This window comes from Helianthus annuus, chromosome 6, assembly GCF_002127325.2.
Source record: "Helianthus annuus cultivar XRQ/B chromosome 6, HanXRQr2.0-SUNRISE, whole genome shotgun sequence".
Lineage (NCBI taxonomy): Eukaryota > Viridiplantae > Streptophyta > Magnoliopsida > Asterales > Asteraceae > Helianthus > Helianthus annuus.
The window spans coordinates 12,422,028-12,432,461 of record NC_035438.2 but is presented as its reverse complement, the minus strand read 5'-3'; the positions used below and the strand labels follow the sequence as shown (position 1 = coordinate 12,432,461).

Below are 10,434 nucleotides of genomic sequence, written 5' to 3'. Positions count from 1 at the left end.
TTGATTTTTGGGTTTGATCTTCTGAATTTTGGGTTTGATCATTTGAAGATGAAAGGTTAGTTCGTTTGATCTTCGAGTTTTAATTGAGGGAATGTCATTTAATAAGGTGGTTCCATTTTTTTTTGAACGGCAAGGAACGACGTGCCAACTACCGTGACACCGGATGTTGTGGCCAAGGTCGACTACTCGACCTCCGCCAGCCCCTTGGATCTCCCAGATGCGCGGAAACCCGACCTCCACCCGCCCGAAGGCACGACAGTGAAATAATCGGTAAAATCTCGCCTCCCATCCAAGACGAACCGACACTACCCGTATTCGCCCTTCATCTGGATGCCACAGGAAATAATGGGTAGAGTGGGAGTCAAACATTCTAACATAAAACATAAAGGACGAAAAATGCAATTTAATCTTAAAATAATTTAATAAAAAATTGTGATACTTTTGACATACATAAAAAAAGATGTAGAAATTTGCCGTGTTTTTATTCCATTAATCATTTCCCCTTTTTCTTTTCACCTTTTAGTATTAGTTGTTAAAACATTACATATATTTATAAAATATTAGTTTTAATCAATAAAACTAAGAAATACAAAGGCAAAGAATCTTCTCTTTATGGATTTAGAAAACAAACCATAATAACAGCTCAATTGGGAACATTACCCTTAACCCTTAAGGTATGAATCTTCTTTTAGTTCAATCATCGTATATGATTTTTCAATTTATATTTTAATAACAGCAAAAGCTTATAAGTTTGATCAAGGAAAAAAATCAGTCATCACAAACCTTTTTAATATACTTTATAATTTTTCAACGGTGCTTAGTAACTTGCTACGATGATGTGTTTAGCTCAATCATAATTGTGTGTCTAAACGTTACTAGGTACAGTGCGTTTAGTTTATGGACGACGTCAAAATTTGATCCGGGTATCGCGCTCCGGTCAAAGATAATATTTATATGCCCTAATTACCTCAAACTATGAGTTAATGGTAGTCGAGGGTCGAACCACGAAAGGGTATATTAATGTGTTGTGATTAGAATAATACATGCAACCCATTATAAGGGCACGACTAAAACCACATACGATTATGTGGTACGGTTCCATCTTATTTAAATCAACAAGAATACTTTGAAAATTAATTTTTATACAAGGAGTAGAAAAGCTTTATGACACAACATAGAATAAGGTATATGTCTCAATTCAAGTACATGCATCTTTTACTAACAATATACATAAGCTTTATCTGACTTTCTATTAGAAAAACTATACTTTTAATTATTCTTAATGTACAAAAAGACCAATTTTTTTACGTTTCAAAAAAAAAAAAAAAAAAAAAAAAAAAAGTTTAGTAAAATTTAAACTTATAAGTTTTGCTTGTGAAATGCATCATTGTATCACTAGGATATCCTCTTTGGACTATAAAAGGGAAAATCACGGCATTTGCCTTGTTAACCACCATAGGTAACAATTTAAACTTTGGCTTTTCTAAATTACCAAAATGGCTATGGACCAGTGTCCTGTGCCATATGGCGCAGCACGTACACTTCTCCTGCACAAATGACTCTTCATTTTCCTCAACCCTACGCCATACACTGCGCTGCGCTAAACACCCCCATGCGCAACGCTCTCATGCCGCCCTGCGCCATTATCAAGCTACAAAACCTTTCTCCTACGCCATTTAGCTACGTGTCACACTATGGTTAAGGAGTAATTTAAGAAAATTTATAGCTATTTTAATAATATCTTTGATCAAACTGGCTACTTTAGTAATTTTTCCATTATAATTCTTTTAGGTTATATGTAATAAAAAATTTCCGTCCCAATTGTGCATGCTTGTTTTCCGAAACTACTAGCAAAGTATTCAACTTCTTAAGCATATTCTTTCATATAGATTACTTCCAAAACAATTAAACCCCTAGAATCGGCACAAAGTTGGTTATTATTAACCTCAAAGTATATTCAAATAATCATCAATACAACAATTCAAGAAACTTGACAACAAATCAGTAAAGAAGAAATTAAAAAAAAAAGTTACAACATATAAACAATTGAATTAGAGACCAGAAGTAAAAGGCACATTAGTTGCCGGCAACCACGAACCACCGGCAATAAAGTTCCCGACGGTGAACTTCGCCGCCTCGGCGCTGCTAGTGATGACATGATAACCTTTCCAGTTAACCCTTTTCGCGGTTGATGCACCCGGCCCAGTGTTCATATACTCACCATAATATAAAGTATTAAGCGCGAAGTTGCCACTCCACGGCATCCACCCTGCAGGATCGATCAAGCTATCGAGGCTCGATTTGAGAAAAACCGTCCTCGAGTATTGCTTCCACGGTCTCCCGAGGTATGTTTTAACTCCCGACACGCCTTTTAGGTCAGAAGCCGCGGTGATACGGCTGTTGTGGATTGAAATGCCCGTGTTTTGGTTTTGATCGGTTCGGCCTTGAGCGGTCAACGTGTTGGTCTTGTTTGGCGGCTTACGGGCGTAAATGTTGCAATTTTGAATTACTACGGCTGCGTTGCCGAAAATAAAATCAACTGTGCCGTATATGTCACATTCGCGGTAAAACTGTCGGTTTGAGTGGACGTATAATGTGTCTTGGTAACCCTCAAAGCTGCATTGGTAGAAGACCGAAAGGTCAGAGCCGCTGCGTAGCGCCACGGCTTGGTGGTTTTGTGGGCCCGCGGTGTTTCTGACGGTGAAACCTCGGCCGATAAATCCATCTCCGACAACGGCTGAAATTAATGAGAAAAAATTGTTATTATTTGATATTTAACGTTTGAAAATAGTGCATGATAAAGTCAAATAATATTGGCATCTTAGCGACATAAATTGTAAAGTCGTCGCTAATTAATAACTAAAGTCGAAAATGACCCAACTGATTTTTTTGAATATATTGCCGCAATCATTAATTATGTATCCATTTTACCGTGCTTTTTCTAGGTTTTATTTTTTTTTCAACAGTTACGTTTGTATTTAAAAATATTATAAAAGTGGTTTAGTTTTTTTTAACCAGTCAATTATTTATTTTTTAATCAATTTCTATTTATTTTTTCATATTATATATTTTTAATCAATTTCTTTTTATTTTTTCATAAATGAAGAGCCACGCCATGTCAGCAAAAGAATTAGTGACCAACTGTGTTGCCAACGAATTTAGCGACGATAAACTTCTTACTTCGTTTTTTAAATAAATTCCATTTTGAAAATGAAAAGTTGGCAAATAAAAGATTCAGTGACAAGAAATCTAGCAGCAAAATATAGCCATGTAGTCTTCAAAAATTTATAAAAATTTGTATTCAGCTTACCGAGAGTGGCTGATTTAAAGGTGGTGGTGCCCCCTCCAACACTTTTGCTACCAGTTAATATAGTTTTTCCAATACCATCTCCTACTAGCATTATGTTCTTCAACTTTTTACCAATTTCAATATTCTCCTTGTAAACACCCGCCTTAACACGAATCACATATCTCCCGTTTCCTGATCTTTTTGCCGCGGCAGCTATGGCGGCTGCAATCGTCTTGTAGTTACCCGAACCATCTTGAGCCACCACAACGTTGGCTTGAGGATTTGATGACTGCAATAGCTTCCTATCACCCGGCTTCATCCAACCCGGAAATCCAGATTTCTGATCATGACTAGATGCACCATATGATGAATTATTCCCACCTTTGTTCATTGCTAAAGTGTTGCTAATCAAAGAGGACACATTATTGTTCATCAACGGCCACACGTAGTCGCTTACACCTAACTCTTCGAACCCCGCCTTGCATGTCTCGAGATTCGTGAGTGCAGTGCTAAGCCAGGTCTGCATGTCGACCTGGCTACACTTTTTGTAAGGATCAACGGTTTTGTTGATCCTCATGATGGTGTCTTCGTAAAGCTCTAAGCAGTCGGCCCAAGCCGCCTTCTCACGCTTGTTGCGGCATTTTGGGCCGAGCTTTTGAGTGTGGGACCCTGCGTATTCGGCACGTTGTAACGTGACCTTTAACAAGGCTTTCACAAAGTCGGGCTTTTGCTTGATCGAACCGTGGTTTGAGTTAGTGCCCAAGAAATGCTCACAAGGTTGTGGGTGCGGTGTCTGGCTGCACCAAGATGTGACCTCGGACTTGGTGTAGCCAGTCACCCCGGAAAGGAAAGCACCCACAACGAAAGTTGTTAAAAATAAAAATATTTTCATCTTAGAAGCTTAAGAAAGATGAGAAAGAAGAAAATTAGGATTGTGTGGGTTATGGCATGCTATTGGCTACCTTTTATAGGAATCAAAAATTCAACAATAGGGAGGCACCAACACACCAGTTTCTATTTGTGTATGTACATACCCAATTCTAAATAGTTTGTTTATTAAGCTGTATGTTTATTCCCTTTCTCCAACCAATTGTTCTTTTATTAATTTAAAAATATTAAGTTGTGTCATGCATTATAAGATGTACATCTTGTTTATTGATTACATTTTAGAAAAAAAAAATATTTCTGCTTATAGAGTTGGTGTTTTTTCAACGTACTACACATAGAATTTATTTTTTATTTTTTATAATATAAAGTTGGATTTAGAAGACTAAACGGATAAGATTGAATCGATTACAACATATTTATATTATTTCTTATCAAAGAGTTTTATAAATAGAAGTAATACGGTTGATAGAAAAAAAAAGGCATTTTTCTCACGCATCATGATTATGACCAGAGTAATATATAGAAAAGTATTATTTTGTTGATGTAAAATTTCAATTAGTATATTTGTGAAAATAAGGCATGATAGTATTGTAATACTTGTAATAATTTTATTAATTTTATTTTTTTTACACAGTTTGTAATAACGATATTATAGGATGTCTATAAAATAGATTTTACGTTTAAAAAAAATTACGCTTTTAAATAAGCAAGCTAAGTCTTAACTGTTGGAAATTTAGTGAAAATGAGTTTTTCACTAAATATTTTGGACATCAATAATATTTATATATGTGTTGTATAAATAATTATTTATGGGTTTGTGTTCAAACTATGTCCAAATAGAGCTAAGATGAATGAGATATCGAAGCTTGAAGTTGTATGTTTGGAACAAACAAAGATGAGAAAAATGGATTGAGATTTGTCACCTTGTCCCACATAGGTGGAATGACAAAACTTAAAGTGGTATATAAGGAGGAGCACTCCTTGAAGGCAAACACTAGTGGGGACCAAAGGGTGCACCGCACCTGCACATATGCGCGCGTGATGTGGGCTATAAGCCCAATGTGGTGCGTTTTGAACTTCGCACGCCGCCTTTGTATTTTTGCCCATGAGCGCGTGGTCAGATACATGGCGGGTCCGCTTATAGCGCACCCTTGGGTGGCGTAGGTGGATGCCTTGGCATGGCGCATGGCGCACGTCATTGGCTATGGCGAAGACTGCAAGTGGCGCACGAATATGGATGACACATAACCAGGTGGCGTCCTGGTATGCGTAGTGGCATCCAATTAGCGCGTGGTGAAAAAAGGTGTGTCTCCGCGGAAGCGTAGTGTAGGCTCAACTAAGGCGCGCCTGCATGCGCACTAGACCGTTCAAACCAGTCTACTTACTAGAGAGTTAATGTTAGACGGTTTCCACTGGTGCCATAAGTTGAATGGCGGTTTTGTTTTTACTACCACTTAATATCCATTAATTTAGAGTTTAAACTCTTGTTATTACAAGATTAATTATCTTGTTAATTACAAGATTAATGACCTTGTTTATGACAAACATTAAGGGGTTGAATGAGTCTTGATGTATCTCTTTATAAAATGAATATTGTTTATTCATTTGAGGATAAGGAAAAGATACTCAAGAGCAATCTCTACATCTTATGAGATTTTAGAGAAGAGCATTCTCTAAATTATTCACAACTTCATATTTCCATCAACAATTCTAAACACCCTGATACCCGGTGTGATCTCAGGCGTGAGTGCCATCTCCGGCAGTACACATACTGTTCCGGTTGTTGTACCCTGGGAGACAGACCGTCTGAGAGGAGGCGCGGAATCTGTTTTAACGGAAGCGTGTCGAACACGTGCCTCAACCAAAAGCGTCAACCATATTTTGCTTGTCTTGCAGCAGAGTTTCGTACAAGAAGGTGCGGTTGCAGTTCTTCTAAAGACATCGACTTGGATCAAGATTGGTACAATTAAATTGTATATTACTTTTATTTACTTAGTTTATGTAACCGGTATTGTACTAGAATAGTTTCCCACAAATAACGATAGTCTCGTTATTATATATTTTGTAATATATTTTAATAAAAAGTGAACCGAATTCCTACAATCTTAAAATAGACTTTCGTGAAGATTGTTGCTACAATCTTAAATCCCTTCTCTACGAGAATTTAGGTTCACGAAAGTTAAAATTTTTTTTTTTTTGCTAAAATCTTATAAATATTTTGGGAAGTATTTATTTAGTACAATGAGTCGGATTAATTTTGATGATTGGAGTACAATCTTTAATCCGAATACCGTGTTATAAAACCGTACAATTCGATTCAAGAAGATAATGGGTTTGGTTCATGTTTAGATAACACGAACTTTATACAAAAATTAATATGTATTTCGAATGGTTGGAATACTAATTTTTCTAATGAGCGAATTAGAAATTGGTAATTTTTGTAAGCCCATAAAATGTGTATGAACCATGGAAATTCTCTAAGGAGAATGTTAGATGTAATTTGGTAAAATAATAGTGGTTTCAAATGTTTTGAAATACATATATTTTCTAATGAGTGTATTAGAAAATAATTATTTAGAAAAAATTACAAGTTTTAAAACATTTATGTATTCTTACACTTTGTTTTAAAACGGTTAGAAACTTTAATTGGTATATTAATTTTGGTTTCAATTGTCTTGAAATATATTGATTTTCTAATTAGCACATTAGAAAGTAATTATTTTATAAAATAACAAGTTTTAATATTTTCTAACGAGCGTGTTAGAAATAAATGTTGATGTTGAAAGAATAACAAGATTAAAACTTTTTATCTCTAACGAGCGTGTTAGAATTTTATAGAATAATAAGTTTTAATATCTTTTATATCTAATGAGCGTGTTAGATACGATGATTGTGTAAAACTAACTTGTTAAAAGACGATTAGATTTTCTAACGAGCGTGCTAGAAAATATACGTTTAGATTTTCTAACGAGCGTGTTAGAAAATATTATTATTTCAAATAATTACCGACGGGCGTGTTGGAGACAGTTATTTTGGATAATAAACCTTGTAACGGTTTTGTCTAAACTATTTAATTTCTAATGAGCGAGTTAGAAACGGATTTTTTCCACATACGTTTAAACGATTTTTATTTGTTTATTTCTAATGAGCGTGTTAGAAATAGTTTATATTTTTTATAAACTTCGAAACAAATTTTGTAATCGATTACTTTTAACGATCGTGTTAGAAACGATTTAAAGAGTTTGATAGTTGTTTATTTTATTTTATATAAACCAAAGCGGCTTATGACAATAAATAATCGTTTAATTTTCTAATGAGCGTATTAGAATTAGTTTATCTTATAACCAACTATTTTAACGATTTGCAATCGTTAATTTCTAACGAGCGGGTTAGAACCGGGTTAACTATGATAAACTATTTAAGATGATTTGTAATCGTTTTATATATTTTCTAACGAGCGTGTTAGAAAAGATTTGTGTTCATTTCTAACGAGCGTGTTAGAAAATGTCCATTTAAACTAAAAGTGAATAATTGTATTCGTTTTATTTCTAACGAGCGCGTTAGAACCGGTTTACTTTATAAAAACCGAATATTTTGAATGTTTGTTAAACATTTAAATTCTAATTAGCATATTAGAATTGGTTATCATACAAACCACTCATTTTAACGATTGGTAATCGTTATTATCTAACATCGGTTAGAAATGGTTTGAATATGATAAACCATTTATTAAAACGATGTGTATTCGTTTTATTTTCAAACGAGCGAGTTTGAAATTATTTTATTTATTAAACTATTATAAGGTTTATTGTCTTGATTTGTAATCAAAACGTAAATATATAGTTTAATATTAAAACACTTGCAAAAATGAGAAATGTTTTGAACGAATAAAACATGTCTTTGCAAAGTATAAGTGATTCGATACTTCCACGAGAAGTATAACGTCTTCAACCATATAATAGTCTCGGATAGACTATTTGGGAAAAACAACTCGATGTTGTTATAAATATAATAAGTTGCTCAATTACTTGCGAGTAGTTAATTGTAAACAACTTTATATTTTTTGGACAACTTGTGATTATTCAAGTTTAGAGTTTCAAGACGAAACAAGTTATACGTGTTCCATTGAGGGAGTACCTTAAAACATGACAGAACGATGTAAGTGCGTTTATTTCGTTCTAAAGTGTGTTGAAAATAATAACACTTTGGGATTTGATGTTTAGATATCATTGGTGTATCCGTTATTTTGACTACTAATAAGTTGTCAAAAGGATACACATTTTGGTACAAAGTGTAAAAATTAATTTACACGGACACAACGAGCGGGTTGTGATCATGACTTATGTAATAAGTCACAAATCAAACATCAAACATCAAACGTATAACGAGTTCGTGAGAAACGTGGTGCATGGTTTGAGATGAAATGCACGAAAACAAGATATGTCATCTAAGTTGGGAGCATCAACATGGAAATGCACATGTAAGTTTTCAAAGAATATAACATATGAAAGAAATATATGTTATCATTGTAAATGATTTTAATAAATTTAGCAAATTTATTAACGGAAATTTACAATAGTGATGGACTTGTAGATGCTTCTACCACCATCAATGTTGTTTAAACTATGTGGAGGCTTGGTCCTCAATTTGGGAGAGTATCCCAATACATGGTATTAATGAAACAACAATGTAAATGTATATATCACTATAGGCATACGTGAATGCTTTGTTGTTGAGAGTCAATCTAATTGGCAATATCTCAAGACTCAAGTGATTTTATACAAAGATTTTTCATCAAAGTGACTTGGATTAAGACTTATGTTTAAGTCTTTAGGAAGTCAATGGTGAAGCCTTGGAGATAAAAAGGCAAACGAGTTATGATCCTAATGGATGGAGTTAACTATGGTTTTGAGGCCTTCCTAAAAACCGATGGTTTTGGAATGGTGAAATAAATTTCATTATTGTGTCTAAACTAAGAAACGAATGTTCGAAAGAGATAGTGTGTTATCTCTGAAGGCTGTGAAGATTCAGAATGATGCATCTTCTGTTCACATGCTAGAGTATTGTGGTCTAAAGCATGCTAGACTAATACTTGTTAATTTATATGCTCGACGGAGATTAAATTAACTTTAAACATTCAAAATATGTGATGCCACAAGAACGAATTTTGTGATAAACAAAACTATAAATATAACTTCATTAAAATGCAAGCAATGTGGGGGGGAGGAACCATTTAAGAAACAAACCCTTTAGGGTATGAAGAAATGGTAGTTGAGAAGTTTTCTCAAACTCGAAATGAAAGGGAGAACCTTTCATCACCCCATTTGGATGTTATCCAATTACACTTAAATGTGGGGGTGACTTGCATTTGAATGTGGAAATAGTAGTTGAGAAGTTTTCTCAAACTCGAAATGAAAGGGAGAACCTTTCATCACCCCATTTGGATGCTATCCAGTTACACTTAAATGTGGGGGTGACTTGCATATATTGCAAATGCATGACCAAGTGGAGTACACAATGGTTATATGGAGTCAATCGAGTAGATTGGACTCGAATGCCAATTGGTTAGATTCAAAATCTAGTAAGATGTCAGTCATGACACACCAAAGGCATGGTGAAAACGTGTCCAGCCATGAATTGAGTTTCATGTCATTCTAAGACAAGGTACATAACTGGATCTAGGTTGAGATCACGAGTTATAAGGCAAAAGTGACTAGTGAGTCAACAACACGTTAGAACAACTGATCGCAATTTAAATTATCGTTGGTGACTTAGCGAAGTCAAAGATAATTTTGGATCCAACAACCAGTGGGTTGATAAGAGATCAGGTTGTGGAATGGGACTAAAGCCATGGAAAAAGGGACATGAGGGAAACCTAACCTAGTTGACTGGAGATCCCAAGATCTAGGTTCAATAGGCCAACTTAATCATGAACCGATGGGTAGTCACTGTGGGGGCGTAGCTAATATATATGTTTATATATCCCCCTAAAACTATAAAAGGGTGTTTAAATACGTCCTAGTCCATTCCTATAATATTCAGTGACATTGTTGTGAGGTTAAGCATAATATGTGGTTTTATGATTTGTGTAAATCATATAGTAAACCATAATGCTTTTAATGATTTAAAGGGAAATCACCTATGTTGGAGAGAAGTGTGGTCGCTTCGAATGGAATTAGGGCATAATTCCTAGAGCTCCCGCAGAACCAGGAAAGTGTTCCATGACCATTATAGGACACGATAGTGAGGGGATGGCC

The 10,434-nt window shown here is 34.8% G+C and overlaps 1 protein-coding gene across 1 annotated transcript; it reads right to left on the bottom strand.

The window, feature by feature from the left end:
* Nucleotides 1-1,919: 1,919 nt before the first annotated feature.
* LOC110864740 (pectinesterase 2) lies at nt 1,920-4,223 on the bottom strand. The gene is made up of 2 exons (XM_022113867.2): nt 3,311-4,223; nt 1,920-2,737 (listed from the first exon to the last, which is right to left on the bottom strand). Exons 1-2 carry the CDS (start codon nt 4,179-4,181, stop codon nt 2,052-2,054), a joined length of 1,557 nt encoding a protein of 518 aa, XP_021969559.1. The 5' UTR covers nt 4,182-4,223; the 3' UTR covers nt 1,920-2,051.
* Between the last annotated feature and the right edge of the window lie 6,211 nt (nt 4,224-10,434).